Source organism: Mustela erminea, chromosome 16 (assembly GCF_009829155.1).
Source record: "Mustela erminea isolate mMusErm1 chromosome 16, mMusErm1.Pri, whole genome shotgun sequence".
Lineage (NCBI taxonomy): Eukaryota > Metazoa > Chordata > Mammalia > Carnivora > Mustelidae > Mustela > Mustela erminea.
Window position 1 is genome coordinate 65512934 of NC_045629.1, and position 25786 is coordinate 65538719.

Here is a 25786-nt window from a genome sequence, read left to right on the forward strand (position 1 = left end):
GCGGTCACTGCTTCCCTTACTTAAACTGGTTCTACGCCTCCACTTCTCAGCCCTCCACTCACAACCCCAGGCCAGACTAGCTACCACCGCAAGGGACCCTGGCTCCTTCTGGGAGGCAGGAAGAGAGGAAGTTCCTGTTTTACTGCCAATTTTGAGCTGGGCTGAAGTTGTGCTTCTAACATCCCAAAAGATGGAGCTCTAAGTGCCCCTTCTATCAAAAACACTGTTACACACAGTGGCTAAGTCTGACTTTTATTCTTCATGTATGGTGTACCTTAAAAGAGATTTTAACTTTGTAGGCTAGTTTGGGAGTTACCTATCAAATGTAACAATGTGTCTATGGGAAAACCACACTTAAAATTCCAAAATAAATACATGTACAGATAATCTTCAGGAACCATTTGTAAAATGAAGGTTTTCTAAATTCTCATAATATCACTATTGAACTTTAAGACTTGCTCACTGGCCACAGGGTACCAAATAGCCTACACATATTTAAAGAAAATTACAAAAGCACATTAAAAATATATTCACAATTAAGGTCTTACAGATCAGTCTAAATAATATACTGGTATATGTGTTGCCTCGTGTCTTTTATAAAAGGGTCCTAGCAACCAAAGTTAACATTCCTATTTCCCAGCATTAGCCCTACGTATCCTCTTCCTAATCTTCCCACACAATGTCATGAGAACTACAAGACCTAGTAAAGTGAGATTCCACAAAAAAGTAAAGATGGGTTTTTTAAAGCGATATGACACTATGATACAACGGCACATCAGTTGGCACAAAAAGGTGTTAGTGAGTGTGCCACATCACAAAGAAAAACCAAGCATACTCAGATTCTTCTCTGGAATAGGAATTCATGCAACAGGCAGAAACTTTACTCTCAAACTATAGCAAGAGGTCTGAAACACCCTGAGCGCTAATGTAATTAAAAATGTGGGAAAGTTTTCATGTTTAGTAAAATTTTAATAAGTATAACGGTAATAAAGCAAAATTAACCAAAATCAAAAATAAAACCAAGAGAATACAAAATTGCCAAGGCCAAGAAATGTCAAAATTCACTTATCAAACGAAGTGCTAAGATCTCCAGCTGATTTCCTTCTGAAATAAATTCTGTATGAATCAATTTGAGTAAATGCATAGAGCAGCACACAGAGAGATATAAGAAAGCAACAGTCTGGGCTCTCAATACCAGAATATTCTGAGATGTTGCTTTGGTTTGAATTAATCACAGTTGACCTTCAGCTCCTCAAATCAATAAACAGTTACTCTTTTGTTTGTATCATAAAAATATGGTTTATGTAAGCAAAATCCATCTGTTAGCATCTTAAAATCTGACTGATGACTTTTGGAAAAACTATTCTTTAAAAATAATTTTGCTTATGTATCCTGTTTTTCACTCCCTGTTCCTCCAAAACTTGAGGACTGAATCTTTGCTCAACAGCACTGAATGTTTACTCGTTATCTAGATTACAACCTTTTTTTTTTTTTTTAGTATAAGCAACTAAAAACATAGTAGCGGAAGACAATGTAAAATAGAACAGGTAAAAAACACATCTGAACTGGATTATTTTTCATAAACTTAAACCCAATTAGTATTTAATAACTGAAAAGACAGGACATCCTAGTTTCATAGTATAGCATCTAGTTTTCAGGACTGACTATGGATGAACAATTATAAAATTTTCAGGGGGAAAGGAAAGGAGAAATAAGTGGCTGACTTTACCATTTTTCAAAAGTATGTGAAAGGTGCAGGTGTCTACTGGCGCTGGCATTTTTAATGTTATAATACTCTAAGAAAAATCACTGCAAAAAAAGAGCAATAATGGGTATTTTTAAATGGTATAACGAGGGATGATTTTTTTTTTCTCCTTTCAACTCTTTTCTCACTTCCAAGTTTTATATAATAGGAATGCCTATTTTCAAATAGTAAAAAGTCTAGTGTAAAATATTCTTAGGGGTACCTGGGTAGCTCAGTTGGCTAAATGTCCAACTCAGCTTAGGTCTTGATCTCAGGGTCGTGAGTTCAAGTTCCATGCTGGGCTCCAAGCTGGGTCCAGAGCCTACTTACAACTAAATAAATCAAATATTCTTTATGTTAGATAAAACAAAGTCAATGTGCTGCAAGAAAAGCAAGTCCCTAGATCTGTATTTTTCATGTATTTTTTTAAGTTGATAAACTCTGTAAAGTTTGTAGCTTTGTTCTTGAGCAAAATAATAATAGTAATAATAATTTCACCTGTTCCCTTCCGTGCAAGTTCCATACTCCACTGGGGTTTTGTGGTGGGTGTGCCATCGCAGCCTGGTGAGTGTTGGGGTATTAAAGCAGATCGGGAGCTGGCTGGCCGGTATTTAGAGAGCCCTAGAATGGCAAGGAAGAGGGAAAAGAGGTATTTATTTCTTGGTTTACTAAAAGAAGAAAAAAGCTTGACCTGTTTTTATCGGTTAACCTTGAAACCAGAAGCAGTTCAATAGTAGAATTCTAATAATAAAAAGAATACTCCTAACTACTAAAGATCCCATTTGATTTTAATCCTTTGTCATGATTCCTATATGCTTAAGTCTAAGAACAACACATACTCAGGAAAGACAGTGAAGTGTGACTGGCCTGCTAAATACATAAAGTGGATTCTGTATTTGAGGTGGAAACCATATTTTATATTATGTGTGTGGAATTTTGCATATAGTCAAGTTTCTTTGCTCCCCTGAAAATTTGCTGATAAATTCTATTGTAATATTTACTCAAGAAAAAGGTAAAAGTAATCTAGGGGTTACAGAAGACATTTCAAATAGGAAATGTTTTAATGGCATGATGTGGACAGCACTGGAGGAGCTATCAGGAGACCTTGGCTCTGATTCCAAATTATCAACAAATTAGATAATCCAGGTAAGACATTATGTCATCGTGTCTCAAGTCCTTTATTTGTCACTTGGAGAAGTTCTAAGGTCAGTCTAGACCTGAGCTGGCTATGAGTCTAGACCTCAGCTGATACCTGAGTGCATCATTTAGGGCAAGTGACCTAATACTTCTCTCTTAAGTTTACTTATCTATAAAATGGATTGAACAGATAAATAGTTGTTAAGATCTCTTAAATCAGAAAAGATTAAGAATTCATGACCTTTCAGTTTTCAAATGTATCTCAGGCTCATATTCTACCTGAAGTCAGTTCTCAAATTCTACTAGCTTATCTCAGATCACTAAATAGTGAAAAATAATTTATGTCTCAAACTAAAATTTAATAAAAAGCAGACCAAGGTTGGTAAGGAGGCCTTTGCACAAATATAGCAAGTTTCAAAGAAAGGAAGAAAAACAAGAAGAATAAAGAAAAATATCATTCAAACATAAAGGTCATAAAAAGATAACCAGTATGGAGTATAAACAAATACTCCCTTTTTTTCAATAAAAAGAAAACAGGAACAGTACCCAGAAAAAAAAGAAAAAAGAAAAATACTCATATTTCCAATAAAAAATGCATTATAAAGTAAACTTGAGGGTGCCTGGCTGGCTCAGTCAATGAAGCATGTGACTCTTGATCTTGGTATCACTGAGTTCAAGCCCACATTGGGCCTAGAGATTATTTAAAAAAAAAAAAAAAGTAAACTAAACTTGATTTATCATTTACAATTAATTAACAAGTATATTTTAAGTTATTACAGTGGTAACAGTACTATGCATACAAAAATGATAAAGGATAAATAAATGAAAATTAATAAATTCCATCTTACATATCAACATGGATGACTTTAGAAGCATAATGTTCACTGAGAAAAGTTAAGCCACATTGGTATCATACCATTTTCATAAAATTAAAAAAACAAGTGCAAGGAAATCCTGTATTTATGTGGCATACTATAAAGAAAAGCAACAGAATAATTAAGAAAAAGTAAAAAAGGAAACTGAAGATAGTTTTTACTTCTAATGCAAAAGCAGGTGAACAGAACCAGAAAGAGGCACAGAGGGAATGACCCTGGCATGGAGCCCAAGACGCAGGTTAGAATGGAGAGTAGGTTCACTGGTATTTGTTTTATTACTGTATTTCATACCTTACATGCAAGTTACATCAACGTTTTATCCCTGAAAGTTATAAAATGATAACATAAACTAGGTATTTACTCTTCATAAATATTCGGCCCAATATATCAAGAACTGTGAAAATCTTCTGAAGGTAAGTATCTCACAATACAGTTAAAACTAATCTTTTCACCAATAATATATTTTGGGAAATTTACCCAAAGAATATAAAGAAACAAAAGCTTTTGTAAGAAGATATTCAGTGCAGAATTACCTATAATAAAAAAAATACTTGAAACTAGGCCTAAACACCTACCAACACAGAAAAATAAAGTACATTATAGTCTATCAACCCAATACTGTCTCCGATACTATTTTCAAAAGGAAAGATTATGATCTTTGAGAAATGCATGCAAAAATCTCTAGGCAGGCAAAAAGAGAAAGCAGTGTTATGGGAGGCATTGCTTCCAAGTTTAAAATTATGATTACATTATTAAAAAGAAAATAGATCTGGTATTTTATTTTGAAGTTAAGCCAACTATTAAAAAAAAAAAAAAAAAGGTTGGGGGGGAACCCTTAAAGCTACTGGTAGAATTGTTGAATGAATTTTTTAAAAAAACACAAATCCAGGAGGAGGAGTCAAGATGGCAGAGAAGTAGCAGGCTGAGACTACATCAGGTAGCAGGAGATCAGCTAGATAGCTTATCAATCCATGGCAAACACCTACAAATCCAACAGGAGACCGAAGAGAAGAACAGCAACAATTCTAGAAACAGAAAATCGACCACTTTCTGAAAGGTAGGAATGGTGGAGAAGTGAATCCAAAGCCATGGGAAGACAGACTGCAGTAGTAGGCCAGCTCCCGGCAAGCGGCGGAGCAATGGAGCACAACATCAGGACTTTTAAAAATCTGTTCCGCTGAGGGACCTCGCTCCAGACAGCGGCTAAACTGGGGTGAAGCCCACGCGGGGTCAGCATGGCCCCAGGTCTGGCGGGGTCACAGAAGGATCGGGGGTGTCTGAGCGTCACAGAGCTTGCAGGTATTAGAACAGAGACAGAGCCAAGGAGTGAGCTCTCAGCTCAGGGTTACCTTGAACTGGTCCCAGGCTAGGTGAGCTCAGAGCACAGCCAAAGGCCAGGGACACGGGAGTGATTGAGCGCTTGTCTCTGAGGGCACACAGAGGAGTGGGGCCCTGAGCGCTCGGCTCCTCAAGGCCGGAGACCGGGAGGCCACCATTTTCATCCCCGCCCTCCGGAACTCTACGGAAAGTGCTCAGGGGACAAAAGCTCCCAAATGCGAACCTGAGCGGATTACTTAGCCTGGCCCCTGGGTAAGGGCAGTGCAATTCCGCCTGGGGCAAAGACACTTGAGAATCACTACAACAGGCCCCTCCCCCAGAAGATCAACAAGAAATCCAGTCAAGACCAAGTTCACATACCAAGGAGAACAGCAGAATTACAGAGGAGGAGAAAGCAAAGCATGGAATTCATGGCTTTCTCCCCATGATTCCTTAGTCTTGCAGTTAATTTAATTTTTTTTCTTCCTCTAAATTTTTTTTAACTTTTACCCTTTCTTCTTTTAATGTTTTTAAACTAGTTTATCTTAACAATACCTTTCATTTAAAAAAAATAATAATCGTTTGAAACTTCATTATTATAGTCATATTTTATCCTTCATTGTATCTACCTTTTTATTTTTTGTATACATATAGGGTTTTTTCTTCTAAAAAATTTGGGGTAGAACTTCTTCTAATAGATCAAAATATGCCCTAAATCTAGCTCCAGGCTTGATCTAGTCTCCAGTCTGAGCAAAATCTCTCCACTTTCTTTTTCTTTAGTCTCCCAACCAACTTCATCAACTCCTTTTTTAGAAATTAAAAAATAAAAAAAAAATTTCTTTTCATCTTTATAGGCATATTCCATCCCTTCATTGTGTTTACCCTTACATATGTTTTTCATTCTTTAACATTTTGGGAGGTAGTTTCTTCTAAGAGACCAAAATACTCCCCAAATTAAGTGGGTGACCCTGTTCTAGTGACCAGTCTAATATATATATTTTTTTCTTTTTTATATATTTTTAAAATTTGCTTTCTTTCTTTCTTTTCTTTTTCTTTTTTTTCTGAACTTCTTTTTATTCCCTTTCTCCCCCACCATGATTTGGGGTCTCTTCTGATTTGGCTAAAGCACATTTTCCTGGGTTCTTTGCCACCCTTTTACTATTTTATTTGCTCCTTCATATATTCTTATCTGGACAAAATGACAAGGCGGAAAAACTCACCACAAAAAAAAAGAACAAGAGGCAATACCAAAGGCTAGGGATATAATCAATACAGACATTGGTAATATGGCAGATCTAGAGTTCAGAATGACGATTCTCAAGGTTCTAGCTGGGCTTGAAAAAGGCTTGGAAGATATTAGAGAAACGCTCTCTGGAGAGATAAAAACCCTTTCTGGAGAAATAAAAGAACTAAAATCTAACCAAGTTGAAATCAAAAAAGCTATTAATGAGGTGTAATAAAAAATGGAGGCTCTTACTGCTAGGATAAATGAGGCAGAAGAAAGAATTAGTGATATAGAAGACCAAATGACAGAGAATAAAGCAGCTGAGCAAAAAAGACAAACAAATACCGTACCACGAGGGGAGAATTCGAGAGATAAGTGACACCATAAGATGAAACAACATTAGAATAATTGGGATTCCAGAAGAAGAAGAAAGAGAGAGGGGAGCAGAAGGTATATTAGAGAGAATTATTGTAGAGAATTTCCCTAATACGGCAAAGGGAACAAGCATCAAAATCCAGGAGGTGCAGAGCACCCCCTCAAAATCCATAAGAATAGGTCCACACCCTGTCACCTAATAGTAAAATTTAAAAGTCTTAAGCGACAAAGAGAAAATCCTAAAAGCAGCCCAGGAAAAGAAGTATCTAACATACGAAGGTAAAAGCATTAGATTGGCAGCAGACTTATCCACAGAGACCTGGCAGGCCAGAAAGAACTGGCATGATATATTCAGAGCACAAATGAGAAAAACATGCAGTCAAGAATACTATATCCAGCTAGGCTATCACTGAAAATAGAAGGAGAGATAAGTTTCCAGGACAAACAAAAACTGAAAGAATTTGCAAACACCAAACCAGCTCTACAGAAAATACTGAAAGGGGTCCTCTAAGCAAAGAGAGACCCTAAAAGTAGTAGATCAGAAAGGAACAGAGACAATATACAGTAACAGTCACCTTACAGGCAATACAATGGCACTAAATTCATATCTCTCAATAGTTACCCTGAATGTTAATGGGCTAAAAGCCCCAATCAAAACACACAAGATATCAGAATGGATAAAACAACAAAACCCATCAATATGCTGCCTACAAGAAACTCATTTTATACCCGAAGACATCTCCAGATTTAAAGTGAGGGGGTGGAAAACAATTTACCATGCTAATGGACATCAAAAGAAGGCTGGGGTGGCAATCCTTCTATCAGATCAGTTAGATTTTAAGCCAAAGACTATATATAACAAGAGATGAGGAAGGACACTATGTCATACTCAAAGGGTCTGTACAACAAGATCTAACGATTTTAAATATCTGTGTCCCTAACATGGGAGCAGCCAACTATATAAACCAATTAATAACAAAATCAAAGAAACACATAGACAATCATACAATAATAGTAGGGGACTTTAACACTCCCCTCACTGAAATGGACAGATCATCCAAGCAAAAGTTGAACAAAGAAATAAAGGCCTTAAATGACACACTGGACCAGATGGACATCACAGATCTATTCAGAACATTTCATCCCAAGGCAACAGAATACACATTCTTCTCTAGTGCACATGGAACTTTTTCCAGAATAGATCACATCCTGGGTCACAAACCAGGTCTCAACCATTATCAAAGATTGGGATCATTCCCTGCATATTTTCATTCCACAATGCTCTGAAGCTAGAACTCAATCACAAGAGGAAATTTGAAAAGAACCCAAATACATGGAGACTAAACAGCATCCTTCTAAAGAATGAATGGGTCAACAAAGAAATTAAGGAAGAATTGAAAAAATTCATGGAAACAAATGATAATGAAAACACAACAGTTCAAAATCTGTGGGACACAGCAAAGGCAGTCCTGAGAGGAAAATATATCGCAGTACAAGACTTTCTCAAGAAATAAGAAAGGTCTCAAATACATAACCTAACCCTATACCTAAAGGAGCTAGAGAAAGAACAAGAAAGAAACCCTAAACCCAGCAGGAGAAGAGAAATCATAAAGATCAGAGCAGAAATCAATGAAATAGAAACCAAAACAACAACAGAACAAATCAATGAAACTAGGAGCTGGTTCTTTGAAGAATTAATAACATTGATAAACCCCTGGCCAGACTTATCAAAAAGAAAAGAGAAAGAACCCAAAAAAATAAAATCATGAATGAAAGAGGAGAGATCACAACCAACACCAAAGAAATACAAACAATTATAAGAACATATTATAAACAACTCTATGGCAACAAATTTGACAATCTGGAAGAAATGGATGCATTCCTGGAGACATATAAACTACCACAACTGAACCAGGAAGAAACAGAAAACCTGAACAGACCTATAACCAGTAAGGAGATTGAAACAGTCATCAAAAATCCCCAAACAAACAAAAGCCCAGGGCCAGACGGCTTCCCAGGGGAATTCTACCAAACATTTAAAGAAGAATTAATACCTATTCTCCTGAAACTGTTCCAAAAAATAGAAATGGAAGGAAAACCTCCAAATTCATTTTATGAGGTCAGCATCACCTTGATCCCCAAACCAGACAAGGATCCCATCAAAAAAGAGAATTACAGACCAATATCCTTGATGAACACAGATGCGAAAATTCTCATCAAATACTAGCCAATAGGATCCAACAGTACATTAAAAAGATTATTCACCATGACCAAGTGGGATTTATTCCAGGGCTGCAAGGTTGGTTCAACAACTACAAATCAATCAATGTGATACAACACATTAATAAAAGAAAGAACAAGAACCATATGATACTCTCAATAGATGCTGAAAAAGCATTTGACAAAGTACAGCATCCCTTCCTGATCAAAACTCTTCAAAGTGTAGGGATAGAGGGCACATACCTCAATATTATCAAAGCAATCTATGAAAAACCCACCGCAAATATCATTCTCAATGGAGAAAAACTGAAAGCTTTTCCGCTAAGGTCAGGAACACGGCAGGGATGTCCATTATCACCACTGCTATTCAACATAGTACTAGTAGTCCTAGCCTCGGCAATCAGACAACAAAAAGAAATGAAAGTCATCCAAATCGGCAAAGAAGTCAAACTATCACTTTTTGCAGATGAGATGATACTATATGTGGAAAAACCAAAAGGCTCCACTCCAAAACTGCTAGAACTTGTACAGGAATTCAGTCAAGTGTCAAGACAACAAAAAGAAATGAAAGTCATCCAAATCGGCAAAGAAGTCAAACTATCACTTTTTGCAGATGAGATGATACTATATGTGGAAAAACCAAAAAGGCTCCACTCCAAAACTGCTAGAACTTGTACAGGAATTCAGTTAAGTGTCAAGATATAAAATCAATACACAGAAATCAGTTGCATTTCTCTACACCAACAACAAGACAGAAGAAAGAGAAATTAAGGAGTCAATCCCATTTATAGTTGCACCCAAAACCATAAGATACCTAGGAATAAACCTAACAAAAAGGGCAAAGAATCCATAGTCAGAAAACTATAAAGTACTCATGAAAGAAATTGAGGAAGACACAAAGAAATGGAAAAATGTTCCATGCTCCTGGATTGAAGAATAAATATTGTGAAAATGTCTATGCTACCTAAAGCAATCTACATATTTCATGCAATCCCTATCAAAATCCCATCCATTTTTTTCAGAGAAATGAAACAAATAATCCTAAAATTTATATGGAACCATTAAAGACCTCGAATAGCCAAAGGAATATTGAAAAAGAAAGCCAAAGTTGGCGGCATCACAATTCCGGACTTCAAGCTCTACTACAAAGCTGTCATCATCAAGACAGTATAGTACTTGCACAAAAACAGACGTAGATCAGTGGAACAGAATAGAGAGCCCAGAAATAGACCCTCAACTCTATGGTCAACTAATCTTCAACAAAGCAGGAAAGAATGTCCAATGGAAAAAAAATAGCCTCTCCAACAAATGGTGTTCGGAAAATTGGACAGCCATATGTAGAAAAATGAAATTGGACCATTTCCTTACACCACACACGAAAATAGACTCAAAATGGATGAAGGACCTCAATGTGAGAAAGGAATCCATCAAAATCCTTGAGGAGAACACAGGCAGCAACCTCTTTGACCTCAGCCACAGCAACTTCTTCCTGGGAACATCATCAAAAGCAAGGGAAGCAAGGGCAAAAATGAACTATTGGGATTTCATCAAGATCAAAAGCTTCTGCACAGCAAAGGAAATAGTTAACAAAACCAAAAGACAACTGACAGAATGGGAGAAGATATTTGCAAACGACATATCAGATAAAGGGCTAGTATCCAAAATCTATAAAGAGCTTAGCAAACTCAACACCCAAAGAACAAATAATCCAATCAAGAAATGGGCAGAGGACATGAACAGACATTTCTGCAAAGAAGACATCCAGATGGCCAACAGACACATGAAAAAGTGCTCCACATCACTCGGCATCAGAGAAATACAAATCAAAACCACAGTGAGATACCACCTCACACCAGTCAGAATGGCTAAAATTAACAAGTCAGGAGATGACAGATGCTGGCAAGGATGCAAAGAAAGAGGAACCCTTCTCCAGTGTTGGTGGGAATGCAAGCTGGTGCCACCACTCTGGAAAACAGCAAGGAGGTTCCTCAAAAAGTTGAAAATAGAGCTACCCTATAACCTAGCAATTGCACTACTAGGTATTTACCCTAAAGATACAAACGTAGTGATCCGTAGGGGCACGTGCACCCCAATGTTTATAGCAGCAATGTCCACAATAGCCAAATTACGGAAAGAACCTAGATGTCCATCAATAGATGAATGGATAAAGAAGATGTGGTATATAGATATATACAATGGAATACTATGCAGCCATCAAAAGAAATGAAATCTTGCCATTTGCGATGACACGGATGGAACTAGAGGGTATTACGCTTAGCGAAATAAGTCAATCAGAGAAAGACAACTATCATATGATCTCCCTGATATGAGGAAGTGGAGATGCAACGTGGGGGGCTTGGGGGGGGTAGGAAAAGAATAAATGAAACAAGATGGGACTGGGAGGGAGACAAACCATAAGTGACTCTTAATTTCACAAAACAAACTGAGGGTTGCTGAGGGGAGGGGAGCTGGGGGGGGGTGGGGTTATGGACATTGGGGAGGCTATGTGCTATGGGAGAGTACTATGAAGTGTGTACAGACCTGTACTCCTGGGGACAAAAATACATTATATGTTTATAAAAAAATAAACAAAATTTAATTATAAAAAATAAATCCAGAAGTATGCCAAATACTTAAAAAGGACCAAAATGAAACATAATTTTTAAAAATCCTTATTCCTTTGCTAATATGCATTATAATCTGATACAATCTAGTATTTGATACTACCTACTTTTCAACTTTATAGCTGTTCACTTGTAAATAAAGCAAGAGGTCTTAGAACAGCAGTACCAGGAGAACTCTCTTCATCACATCCTGATTACTGTACACCAGTCTTACCTGGAGTCGATGGCCTTTCAAGCATGTTCAAATGATGGGAAATGAACGCCTGGCTATCATGAACTGTGTCCATGTCAATTTCCTCCTCATCTTGAGAATTTGAAAACTAAAACACACACACAAAACAAAGGAGAAAAAGAGCTATTACATCGCTTTACGTTTGGATCTTAGCTCTTAGGAAAGGTAGCAGAGAGGCCACAGAACATACCCCCACATCTTAAAAGGAAAAGTAGTCTTTTTCTCAAAAAGTACTACGAGTAAGAAAAAATTAAGTGGGCCAGCCTTTAAAAGAAGCTGAATGGATATTACTGGAAATGAAATAGCAACTAAAATCTACTCCTATGTTGTAGGGAGAGGGAGTGAGCCATGGTAGACAACACACACATAGTTCCTCCCCCAAAAGAGAGAAGAAGTATGTGATAATAGAAGTTAAATAATCAGATGGAAGATCTTAAATGGACATTTGGGTTCTTTTATGATTCAGTCTGCCCCATCTGTTCCTGCTAAGGAAAAACCATTGGAAGTATTCAAAAAGATTTACAAGAAGGTGAATATCCTACACTATTAATACAGGTTGAACCTGTATTTCTTACTCTGATTTTGAGTTTGACTTTACTGCTATCCTCATTCTTCTCCAGTATTTGACCAGGTTCTAGTGGGGACCCCAGTGGTGTATCAGCCTTCCTCTTCACTCCCTGCTGATGAGCTGACATATTACATGTTGCTTCCTTGGCAAGGTGATCATCTTCCTGCGGCAATATTCAAGATCAAAATTAGATTTCTGAAGACAAGTAGCTCATATTATAGCTGAACACTAATAGCTACAGCAACCATGCAGAACAGAACATGCCCAGTGCCTAAAAATTATCAGCAATGGGCTTAAAATAATCTTCACCTTTTCTTGTCTGCTGGTCTTTTTGGGGAGAGGTAGGAGGTATATAAGCAAACTTCTAGAGCTTTCTCAAAAGAATGTATCTTTTGGTATCATTTCCTCCTCTTCTGAAGACCCCAAGAATGAATGTGAGTAAGTTAACATAAATGGGCAAGAATTAGAAACATACTTATGTCTACAACTTTGTAAATATTCAGATTTGAAAGAGCACATTAATGAGACTCTTTTTTTTCCTATGGAAAGATCATCTTACTTCTTCATAACCCAAACTCTAGGACACATTTCAAACTTACAACAAATTCGTACAACTCTATTCCAGAAAATTCTAGGTGAATAAACAAATTTAAAATAATTATCACTAAGTAGCATGAAGAGAATCTCAGTTTTCAAGTGTCAAAACACCAGCAGGGAATTGCCAGGCAAGTAATCTGGTCTAAATATTGGCGAAAAATGAAGCATAAGTTATTAAGGACATTTTGTTATTAATATGAAAATCATTTCTGGAAAACTTTCTTTGAATTACAGTAAAATGATTCTTCAAGGTCTTTCTGCAAAAAGTCTGGTAATTTTCTAATGCATAGCTAGAAATAAAAGCTTTTTTAAAAGGCAAACACAGACACACATACATAAATAAAAATGTAACATATCAACTCCTCCCATTTACCTGACCATTCACTGTTATGTAATTCGAAAAGCATTTGCCAGGCACTTCTCATATGCTTAAAATTGTGCTAGGTATGACACAGAGTAGCAAAAAAACCAAACCAAAACAAAACAAAAACAAAGTCAGGGCCCTTGTGTTCAAATAGTTTGCCAACAGCATATACAGATCAGATTAACTATTCATTTTATTTTTCTACTACTTGAGGAAGAAATTCAACAGTCAAGTACAAAAACACCAGGTCGTGACAAAAGGGGAAAAGGGACTGGCAGGACCTCATTTGCCACGTGCAGCCGTGCAGCTTGTCGGGAGCACTTTCCAGAGTGCTCTCAACTACTGTCAGCTGGCCATTATTTTCAAGTGGCACATGAAACTCTTCGTGGCTTTAAAGTTTGCCAGTCAAAAAAAGCGATTCTCCTCTCTAGAGAGCCCTCTATGATAAAACTACACCTTCCATAATGCATGGGATTCTTACAGGGTTCGGAAATCCAACTAGCTGTGCGTGACTACTTGGATTAATCGCAGCTTCTTGGTTGCCTGCTATGGCCTCTGGAATTATGGTCGGATTCAAGACAGCTTTTTTCTCTTTTAGATTAAGAACCAACCCAAGCTCTGGTAAGGGCAAGCAGGAAGGTCTACTGAGGCCAAAGAGTGTGAAGTACAAGTCCACAGCACCACACCGTAACCTCCAGTCATGTGACGTTCCTAAGAAGTAAATAATAAAGAAATAAGTAAGTAGGTATATTTATCCACAAATTTTTAACTGTTCCACAACCTACAAAGGGGAAAAGATTATGATGTCAAGGGGCCATCTAATGACCTGGGCTCCGCTGGCAAACCCTCTACTCTCAAGACGCATCTTAACATAGATATTCAGAAATCGTTATGGAAGCAGTAAATGCTTTTTTTCTTAAAAAAAAAAAATTATTTGAGAGAAAGAGCGCACGCACAAAAGTGTACAGGGGTGCGGGGAGGAGGAAGAGAGCATCGCAAGCTGACTGGGGAGCCCACGTGGGGCTCGATCTTATGAGCCTGAGATCATGACCTGACCTGAAATCAAGAGTCGGGAGGCTTAACCAACTGAGCCACCCAGGTGCCCCTGGAAGCAGTAAATGTCAGTGAATGAACCTAATAAGTTTTATAACGAAAAAATGTTATCATTATACCATTTTTTTTTTTTTAAGATTTATTTTAGAGAAAGAGTGCAAGTGAGTAGCAGGAGGGACAGAGGGAGAGAAGCAGACTAACTGCTGAGTGTGGAGCCTGACCAGGGGCTCCATCTGAGGACCCTGAGATCATGACCTGAGCTGAAAGCAAGAGTCAGACGCTGAACCAACTGAGCCCCCCAGGGATCCCCATTATACCATTCTTCTTAGCAAATGCGTATTAGACAGTCACTAAAAATTTAATATTCCCCAAACAGTATTTTTTTCTGGCTTTAAATCTTCCTTTTAATTCTTCCTCCTCGGTAACTACTCCACGTTCATTCATTCTCTGTTCATCTTGCTGGATTTTCTTCTTGAACAGCCCATTAGGAAGACAGCACACCATGAGCCTTTATGAACCCTACCACTTGAAACAAATTCTCCTGTCAAAGTTATTACTTTTAGGTTTAAAATATGGTAAGAAATCCTACAACTACTTAAAATAACATGATTCAAAACTTCATTGAGGAGGAGGAAAATGTTTTGCTAAATGTCTTTATATTTGTGTTGCTCTACTAGGTATTTGTTTAAAAAATAAAAATTAAAGAAAAAAGCAAATCCCATGGATAGCAACAGCTGGTAAAACACATACTGACCAGAAGACTGACTGTAGAAATTCGGTTTAAAGTCATTCAGAGACTAGAGACAAGTTCTTTCAATTTCTCTGATGTATCTCGGTTTTTTTTTTACCTCCAAAATAAGGGTTTTGATCTTAGATTACACCTTATCCCATATAATAGCAGATCAGAGAGCAAATCAATACTAGAGTTCTTTCTCACTTTCCCTTTTTTCCCCAAAAGAGCCCTCCAGGAAGATACTGCCATCAAATGGAACTGACTGAAAGGACAAAATCTGTCACCTACGGTTGAAGAATTGCTATGGCTTCTAGACAGAATCTGAAGTGAAGTACAAAATTTAAAATAAATGAAAAGTGACATGTAAATTCTTCTGGATAAGAAAAATCCTATAAATACTTAATTTTGATCAAGAACTGTGATTTCAAAGGAGGACCATAATGTAGGAAAAGAAGTTGCTACAGCAAATTTTAGACAGCATAAATACTAGGTTTTGTGGTTTTCAACAAATATTAGAATGAGTAAATAAACTGCCATCAGTCATGTAGTGGTTCTGATGAGACATACTCAAATAGGTAATAAACATGACATAAATTTTATGCCAAGGAAATTCATATAGGAAGAATATTATTTCGGAGAGCTCATTCTATATACGACACTGGGCTAGGCACCTTACATGTCTAAATCTGATGTACATGCCGACATGATGTACATGAAACAGCTAACATCAATCCTGTTTGAGACATCTTAACTTTGCTACTATGTGAGAAGGTAACAGACAAATAGCATTGTTAAAAGCAAAAGTAAGCAAGAAAGAGCTCCTAAGGAGGATGAGGTTTTTGCCATAAAAACTACAGAGAAACTAGGCACGGCAAGAACAGTATGGATTGAAGAGTAAGGATTTTATGCTGGAAATCCACTTCTTTCCGCGGAATATGGAGATCTGGACCTTTGAATGGCCTACCGCTGCTTAAGCTTTTGTAGGCATCCACTATTCTCCTCCTCAAAGCATTTTCCACACGTAGGTTCCACAAAGGGCAGGTGTTGGATTCCTGAGGCTTCTATTACGAAGCCTGGATGGGCTCAAACCTCTGAGGAAAAGGAAGGAATCCTGCCAGAGCAGCGAGCACGATCTACTCATGGGCGTCACAAGTAAAGGAGTGAACCTCAGGCATTTTATCAGCACAGAAAACTGGAACGGTTTAGGGTACATTTATACTGGAAGAAAACTTAGCCTTGAAGATTGGCATCACCTAATTACATCTACGGAACTACGTTGTGGATGACATCAAAACCAGCCAGGCAATCGAGTGTGAACTCCTAAGTTAAAAAAAAAATTATTAGCAAATGGAAAATGTACATTTTGATGAACTAGGGTGTTTTGTTTTTTTTTCAAAGTCAGCTTGAAGATGATTAGGCAGCACAGTGAAGGCTGCTAAACGCACTGAGCCCCTAGAGTAAGAACTTTGATGCTTTTTATTTTTATGTGGGCTTTCTGGTTTTGTTTTAAGATTTTATCTATTTCAGAGAGTGGGAGGGAGGGAGAGCATGTGCATGGGCACGAGACTGAGAGGAGGGGCAGAGGGAAAGGGAGATCACCTGCCCAGCAGGGAGCCCAGTGCCCGGCTAGATCCCAGGACCTTGAGATCATGACCTGAACCAAAGGCAGACACTTAACCGACTGAACCACCCAGGTGCTCCGCACTTTGTTTCGTTTTTTGAAGATTTTGGTAGATCCTCATTTGGATGGAGGAATGAATACTGTCTTGTTCCTGAGGGAAATTACTGATAGTGTTTCCTCCCTCAAAGAACTGATGTGTATGTATTAAAATGTAGGGCTGGTAAGGGGGAGCTAAAAAATGAAAAGCAATTACAAAAGAGAAAAAAAAACAAAGCTCTATTCCACTTCAAAATCACAGAACAGAATCTGAAAATGGCTGTACTATACTGTACCATACATATATGTACTTATATGTACATATATATATACAGTGCAACTAAGTTGAAAGGCATACTGGGGAAAACATTTCTGCTAAATGACCTGCTGGCTCTGGGATCTTGGGCACGTCAGGTGCCTGGGCCCTCAAAGGAGAACACAGATCTGAGGTAATGCGTAAGGTCCCCTCAGGTTAAAATTCTATGATTTCAAATCAATCAATTCTATTAGTGAGAAGCCCTGAAACAGTTCTTGACTTCTACCCTCAGTTACAGCATTTTGAAGACGCTCTTCTAGCTTACATGGTTCCAATCACGGAAGCAGCAAGGAATGCTCAATAATATATGAACAATACAGTTATTTGCTCCTCTCGGGTCAAATGCTGTCCCATCCTGTCCCCACTAGCGGTTACACTCTGGGACCCACCCTGCTTACCTGAAACAGAAGAACAACACTCATGAAGAACGGAGTACTGATATTCTCTACTCCAATCACGAAGTTTCTAAAGACAAACTCCCAAAAGGGCAAATCTGACACTATAAGAGCATCCTTTCATTTTTTGAAGTGATTGCTACTATAGCTGATCAAGCCAAAACACTGCTAAGAAGAGAAGGAAAGCAAGCCACTGCTTCCAGGACATTTTTCAAGAAACCCAGCATTTTTTATTGATGAAAGAACCCTGGGAAATCTGAGCAGAGCTGAGTCAGGCAAATAACAACTGCCCTAGGGCAAGTCTATCCTGATCTCCCCATGCCTATTACACTAAGTACAAAAATTTCACTCACAGCCATGTGTGTGTACATGGATGAAATTTCCTACAAAATATATATTAGTGTGTTTTCATTTTCCTGACCATTGTTCTTCCTAAAAAAGAGTGTTTACAGGGAGAACACCAGAAGGCCAGAACTTTGAAATCTTCTGACGTTAATAACAAAACTGTCTATTTTCTTACTCTGAAATGTGGCAAACTCCACAGAACAATTTGAATTAGAAGCTTTCATTCTACCCCCGAGAGTATAGTTGTACACTTCCAAACACTAAAAAGTATGATGTAAACAGCCATCAATGTCCCGAGCAATTTCATAAATGCTCTCACGTCATTGTCACAGTATTGTGCCAAACAATGAAAAGCAACTTGGGGAATAATGGCTAAGATTTCTTTCATAATGACATACAATCTAATGGAGGCATCTATCTTGAGAAATGAAAAAACAGTTAATCAGGAAAGACTTGAGAGAGTACTTATATTTTAAATAAAATGCACAGCACCAATGAATAACTCCAAGTCCTAAGTTCTTAATTTTTAAATGTATTTTTAGGGGGCCTGGGTGGCTCAGTGGGTTAAAGCCTCTGCTTTAACCCAAGGTCCTGGGATCGAGACCCACATCGGGCTCTCTGCTGAGCAGAATCTGCTTCCCCCTCTCTCTCTGCCTGCCTCTTTGCCTAATTGTGATCTCTGTCAAATAAATAAATAAAACTTAAAAAAAAGAAAGGAACTTAAAAAACTGTCATGGGGTGCCTGGGTGGTGTAGTGGGTTTAAAGCCGCTGCCTTCAGCTCAGGTCATAGTCTCGGGGTCCTGGGATCGAGCCCCGCATCGGGCTCTCTGCTCAGCAGGGAGCCTGCTTCCCTTCCTCTCTCTCTGCCTGCCTCTCTGCCTACTTGTGATCTCTGTGTGTCAAATAAATAAATAAAATCTTTAAAAAAAATTGTCATAAAAGAAAATCACTGTCATGTTGGTCTACAATCCAATATCTTACATAAAACTGTAAGAGGTAGGATTCTCCTATGTTCTGAATTTTACAACATTTTTCTTTGGGAAAGGAAAATCATTTCTTTCACTGAGAGAAATACATATATACAGCTAATAGAAGAGAGCCAGGTCACAACTCCACCTGTTCCTCACTATATATGGGATAAAATGCAAACTCCTGAGGGCTCTTCACTTTTGCACCCTAATCTATTTTTCCAGATAACCCTGTTTGCCAAACACCCTTTCAGAACTTCAGGCTTTTTTTAAAAAATAGAATTCTCTTACCTAAAACATCTTTCTCCTGTGGCAAACTCTTCCATTCCTTAAGAGCTAGCTCAAAAGTCACCACCCAACAAACATTCTGCCATTCCAGGCAGGGTTCGTGGTTCTATTTGCAGTTTTCTGGAGTTCTTTGCTCTTTTCCTTATTTCGGCAACTAACTCTTTGTATTAAATTCTTGTACATACAAAACATAGTACAGTGGCTACTGGAAGTGCTCAGGAAATAAATGGTGAATAAATGAATACTTGAAGCTTTAAAAAGAACTGCCTATGAACAATGTTATACTTTTAATTGAAAATAAACCTATTTCTTTAAGATTCTTAAGCAACTAGAGACAAAAATGACACAATGTGAAAGAGGTTTCTCTTTAAAAATGTTTGTTCTTGGGGTGCCTGGGTGGCTCAGTGGGTTAAAGCCTCTGCCTTCAGCTCAGGTCATGATCCCAGAGTCTCGGGATCAAGCCCTACATCAGGCAGCGGGAAGCCTACTTCCTCCTCTCTCTCTCCACCTGCCTCTCCACCTACTTGTGATCTCGGTTTGTGAAATAAATAAATAAAATCTTAAAAAAAAATGTTTATTCTTTCTGAGAAGCATTATTCTTTAAAAAGTATATGAGAACAAGAACAACATTTTGCCATAAAACTAAGGAAATGTGGATACGAGATCTACACTGGAGTAGGGCATGTTACTGATACAGTGGGTAGGTTAGAGGATGTCCTTATTCTTAGGAACATATACTAAAGTATTTTGGGAAGAGTATCATGATGCAACTTGCTTTCAAACAATTCAGGGAAAAAAAGAGGTACGTATACACAAAGAAAGAGAGGGAAAAGAAAGTATGTATGGTAAAAAGTCATCTTAGTAAAAACCAAGATGATAATACATGGTCATTCACTGCATTGTTCTTAAATTTTTTCTAAGCTTTGAAAATCTTAAGAACATAATGTGGGGGAGGAAAAAAGTATGTGGGAAAATCAGAGGAATGGGGTAAGATATCTAATATCTGTATGTATGTGTACATACTTGTCCAGGTGTATATATGTGCAAGAGTTTTCAAAACAAAAACAGAGTAGCAACCCAGAACTTAAGACTGAGTGGAGCTACCACACGCCAGACAGACAGCAGAGACCAGGCAGCCCTAGATCTCAAGGCAGAAATCTGGGAACCTTCCTTCGGGTATGTGGCCACTAGAATGACTCAGGTTCCAGGAGCCCCTACTTTCTTTATCTCTCAGCTCTAAATACCTGTAGTTTATTTCTAAAAAGAGTATTATTAATATTAATGACATATGATATAAAAAAGAGCATGAATATAATTTCATATAATTAGTTCACTTGTCTGTGTAATTTCAATTTCTGGAACCCTAATGCTATGTATCCTACCACAATTACTCTCTTATTGAGAATTTTCTGAAACCAGTTAAGCAAACTTTGATTCTTCAGAAACACCTGATGACCACCTTCTAAGATGAGATTTTCTTAACTGCTATGATACTCTCTGTACTATTTCAAATGGGTTCAACAAATTTTTTAACTATGCAAAGTCAACATATCTCAAATCCACTTCGGAATAGGACAGAAATAAATGAATATAATTAAATCCCCATTGTTCACAGTTTTTTGTTCTCTGTATATTTATCACAAATGACCAAATGACCAAGGAGCCCCAATAGGGAGTGAGGGGCAGACAGATTTCGGTAGGATTTAGGGCCTCAGATGATGGTCTGGCTCCATTTGTTACAAGCAGATTCTCACTACCGTTTCTTAAAAACAATCACAAGTAAGAAGATATATAGTAATGTGAGAAGTTATCATGATAAAATGCTGTTTTAGTACATTTATTTCAACTACAACTATGTATATACAATTTTCTTCCCTAAAGGCTGAATATACTTAAGTGTTAATAGTGGGGATGTAATAAAATTACATAATATTTTGTTTTGGTCCAGATAAAACTCTGTAAATGATTATATTAATGTTACCATTTTTTTAAAAAGACACTTTAAAAATTATGGGGAGCCTGGCTGGCTCAGTTGGGGGATTGTACGACTCTTGATCTTGGGGTTGTAAGTTTGAGCCTTACACTGGGTGTAGAGACTGCTTAAAAATAAAACCTAAAAAAAAAAAAGGGATTTCTTAGATCGGATTCATTCATCCCAAAGGTTCAGGAGTGGAAGGGAAATGAGCAATCCTCTATCCAATCTTCCCTAATATCCAACATCCCTCTGAAAACATTAAAAAACAAAAAACAAAAAAACTATTCCCAACTATTCATGCCACTCCCACTGTTCATAGTACTCCCATTTATTTATAACTCTCAAGAGCTGAGCAATAAATTATTTACAACTACAGATCTGTTCTGTTTAGAGACCTGCCATTGAGAATTCCAAGTCCAACCAACAACTGTACTTTATACTGAACACTACCAAAATTAAATACTAAAACATCAATCTGAGCTTGAATGTATATAACCACAGTTTTCCAATGGGTTTCAAATGTCTTAGAGAAATTGTCCCATTAATCTTAAACACATATTTATTTTGTTCAAGAAATCTTCTCTAGAAGGTGATAAGAGATTCTTTATTTCATTACTACGCTTTCCTCAAGGTTGTAACCCAACCCAGTCATGGAATCATGCATCTTGTTAAGAATATATTCAACACAGCACAGTTTGTGCCACATATTAACTGTTAAACGACCCTTTTCAAGTTCCTAAACTTGTGTATCCATCCCCCGGATCTAAATGACAGTAATCATAACACCCTTCAAGGTACAACAAGTAGTAAAATATAAAAATTATGTAAACAGCAGCAATCATTCCTCTAGGGATTAGGGAAACCATCAGAAAAATAATTTAGGTTTATCAGTAGGAAATGGTTTATGTGTTATTTTCTGAATACTTCGAGGACAAGAGCCATACTACTGTGTTTCAATTTAATACCTGCTACAGTGCTTTTACCTGAGGTGCTGCACTACGATTATGAAACTGAGGGACAGAGTTATACAATTACTTAACATCACAATGCTAGTAAATAAAATAATTGTTTAAAAGATCAGAACTCGGTATTTAGTCATGATTTAGAGAAGTGGCCGCCAATATAATAAGGAGGATAAGTTATTTTCTAATACTCTAGAGAGCAGATAAAGTAACATACATATTGGAAAGAACAGCAACTGCTCTCTCACCATCTACCTGGAACAGTTTATCTTTAAGTAAAATAAATTAACCTTTTAATTGAATTTTAAACCAAAACTAGTACTAATTCAACAAATCAGAGCCATACGGCAAATTTTCTTGAAGTATATACAACATTTACAAGTCAACTGGAAAAGATCAAAAATTATTTAATAGAAATGGCAAAGAGTATGAACGACCTACAAAAAAGGAACTACAAACAGCTCAATTATATGAGACGCATAATGATATCACTACTCTGTTAGCTTAACACCACTGTTGGCACTTAATATGAACTAGATACTATGCTTTACAGATAGTAACTCACTGAATTTTCAGTTTGCAGAGGCAGAAATCAGCACCACCCCCATTTCATAAATGGAGATACAAAGGCTTAGACAAGTCACACCTCATAAATCATTCAGCTGGGACCTGACCCTCATCCCACTGGTTCTGGAGCCGATACGTAGGAGCAATACCTCTCCCAAATAAAGTGACTTCAAAGTGTGATGGTATCCACTGTGCAGAACGGTAACAACATACACTGCTCGTGAAAGGACACACAGGAAACTGGTTCCCCTTGGGAAAGGGAACTAGGTGGCCAGGGAAACCAGATGAGAAGACCTATTTCTCAACGTTTTGTAACCTTCTGAAATAAAAATAACAACAGTAACACTTTGCAGGTCCATATTTATAGCTCTTTAGACATGTGGGATACATCCATATAAATTAATATTTTTGTTTCCTCAACCACTTTGTGATGCAAAGGGAGTGAACAAATCCTTTGTAAATGTCACCACGCTCACCACTGTGAAGGCAGATTTGGTAAATATCCGTCTTAAAAAAAAAAAAAAATTAACCATAGTTCTTTAAGTACTGAAAACTTGTTGTAAAATGAAATTTTTAAAAAAATTCTTACCAGAGGGGCACCTGGGTGGCTCAGTGGGGTAAAGCCTCTGCTTTTGGCTCAGGTCATGATCCCAGGGTCGTGGGAATTGAGCCCCACATTGGGCTCTCTGCTCAGCAGGGAGCCTGCTTCCCCCCTCTCTCCCTGCCTGCCTCTCTGCCTACTTGTGATCTCTGTCTGTCAAATAAATAATAAATAAAATCTTAAAAAAAAAAAAATTCTTACCAGAATTCATAAGTTTCCAAAGTTGATCTACCAAGGCTTCATTGCATAATGGAGACTCCATGTTCTTAGTAAATGGTGGGTTCTTTGTCAACATGTTTAGAATCTTATGTCTGAAAGATAAAGAAAAATCAAACTTTTGCTGACCATGAACTAAAAGCATTTGAAAATTATCTGTAGTATCTCCTTCCTATTTTATCATCTCTTCTTAGATTTATCTTTGTGTTTAAGTTTAATTTAACTTCAAAAGACATTATTTCACACATAATATTTACTATCGTTTTTTCACTGGAAAGTTTCTGGGGGCTTCGTTCTTTCTAAAATTACCTTAGTGACAAGGAGGTCCTTTAAAACATGACTTTATGTATTCCTAACCAACCTTTCCCATTTCATTTCTAAAATGAACCTTTTATTCTCCTTAGAAAAATTTTCAAAGAAAAGACTGGTCAGTAAATACAAAAATCTTAAAATGGGGCAAAAAAAAAAAAATTACATATGGACCGAGAAACCAAGAAGCCTACACTGAGGTAATAAAATGAATATACACTTCATTATTATAGTACCTTTTAAAGCATGGAAATGTGCAGAAGCACTCAAAATATGGAGACCAAAAAAAAGGTTTCCTCAAAATGAGCTGAAGTTTAGAGGAGTTAATTAGTAAAAGCATCCTCATGCTAGTAACAGTTAAACTCTGCTACTGGGAGTTATCTCCTGTGAGAGGCCATCTGAACACTTCTGGAGTCTTCTAAAAATAGGGTTGTGTGACCGAAACAATCTCTGAAAAAGAAAATGTCCAAAGCTATGTGTAGGAGACACTAAAGAAAGAGGATCGAGAAAGAAAACGAAAAGCAAGGAAGCTTTGGCAGTAGTCTAACTACATTTAGTGCAGGGGTAAGAGCCAGGCCCAGGCCTAAGAGATTCAAGACCACAGAGGTATACTTGGATTACATTAGGAATACTTGGATATAACTGGAGAAGAAACTTGGGTTGTAATTACAAATGAGATTAGCAAGACCTTAAAGGTGAACTCAGGCAGTTTTTATATTTAATTGCTGGTGGTAAGGCATCGAACTGGATTTGTACTTGAAAAAGAGAAGGGAGGAAAGTGGAGCAAATAGGCTGCAGATTAAGATACTTAACCCCTTTTGGCTTCAATTTTATGTCTGTAAAACTGGAAGATGTGGACTCCCACTTTAACATCCTCTTGTGCTTTGATATTTTAAGACTGCATAAAATAAAAATACTGAAAAGCTTTGAGAACAAAAAGCGAAATGGAGTTAGAGATGCAATTGACAGGTAGGGAATATGAAAGGGGACACACATCTTCATGGATATTTCATATTCTTATTTTCAAACCTTTATTTTTATTTTTTTTTATTTTTTAAGATTTTTTTATTTGTTTATTTGACAGACAGAGATTACAAGTAGACAGAGAGGCAGGCAGAGAGAGAGGAGGAAGCAGGCTCCCTGCTGAGCAGAGAGCCCGATGCGGGACTCGATCCCAGGACCCTGGGATCATGACCTGAGCCGAAGGCAGCGGCTTAACCCACTGAGCCACCCAGGCGCCCATCAAACCTTTAAAAATAAACACAATTTCTATCCTTAAGGACCTCAGAATCTCTATGTAAGAAGAGATCAATAATACAAGTAAACAATCTTTAAAAATACGGATGAGTTTGTTGTTTACAGCATGTTCATGTCGTTATACTTTAAGTCTGCATTAAGAAGAAAACTTAAGTTTCTATTCCGCTGCTTTCTCAGTTATCCTCAAAGACCAAAGTGGTAGCACCCAACTAATAACACTTTGTGGCATTTACTCAGATCATCACAAACTCTTTAGAGCTGTGCCAATGAACTGTAAAGATGAAACAGAGGGTATCTTTGAAACGGTCACTAAAAGAGCTATAATGATCAGCACATGTATTACTATCATCAATTTAAACATTTCTTCAAAAGCTTTGTGTTTCTCTAAAGTTTAGATGATAGAAGAAAGGATTTTACAAAGAAATACTTATAAATGACTAAAATACCCAAAGCAATACTCAGGAGATGAAGTTTAAGAGAAGACAATGAGAATCTCATGCTTAATTTACAGAGATTAAATATAAAAATTCAGAATACGCTTATATGCTTCAGACAACTGGAACAGACCTAAAGCAAATCCTGAGAAAGTCATAGGTTAATACTATTATTTTCCTAAACAGTTGAGAATCTTCTTGGTGGGCCAGTCCAATCTACTGTAAATCACTATCAATAAGAAACTCAAATCAAAACTAAAAACATGCTCAAAATCTCTCATGAGAAAAAGCACAAGATGTATGTGTGTCTCTTGAGGGACTGATATCCTGTAATCATACGGATGCTTCATTCCAAAACCAGAACATAATTCCATGTCATCTTTAAAACATTCTTATCCATTTTAAAGAATATAATTAATAGTTCTTCCTAC

The 25786-nt window shown here is 37.3% G+C and overlaps 1 protein-coding gene across 3 annotated transcripts in view; it reads right to left on the minus strand.

The window, feature by feature from the left end:
• TAF2 (TATA-box binding protein associated factor 2) overlaps positions 1 to 25786 on the minus strand; it is a 90338-nt gene that overhangs the window by 9684 nt on the left and 54868 nt on the right. The window contains exons 22-26 of one of the 3 annotated variants that reach the window (XM_032316057.1): positions 23341 to 23450; positions 13760 to 13989; positions 12325 to 12480; positions 11732 to 11837; positions 2243 to 2365 (exon numbers count right to left, since the gene is read on the minus strand). In XM_032316057.1, the coding sequence (XP_032171948.1) occupies positions 2243 to 2365; positions 11732 to 11837; positions 12325 to 12480; positions 13760 to 13989; positions 23341 to 23450 (725 nt within the window). Of the gene's footprint in view, positions 1 to 2242; positions 2366 to 11731; positions 11838 to 12324; positions 12481 to 13759; positions 13990 to 21162; positions 21259 to 23340; positions 23451 to 25786 lie in introns of those variants that run through there. The other 2 variants (XM_032316058.1, XM_032316059.1) reach the window with 2 other exon arrangements.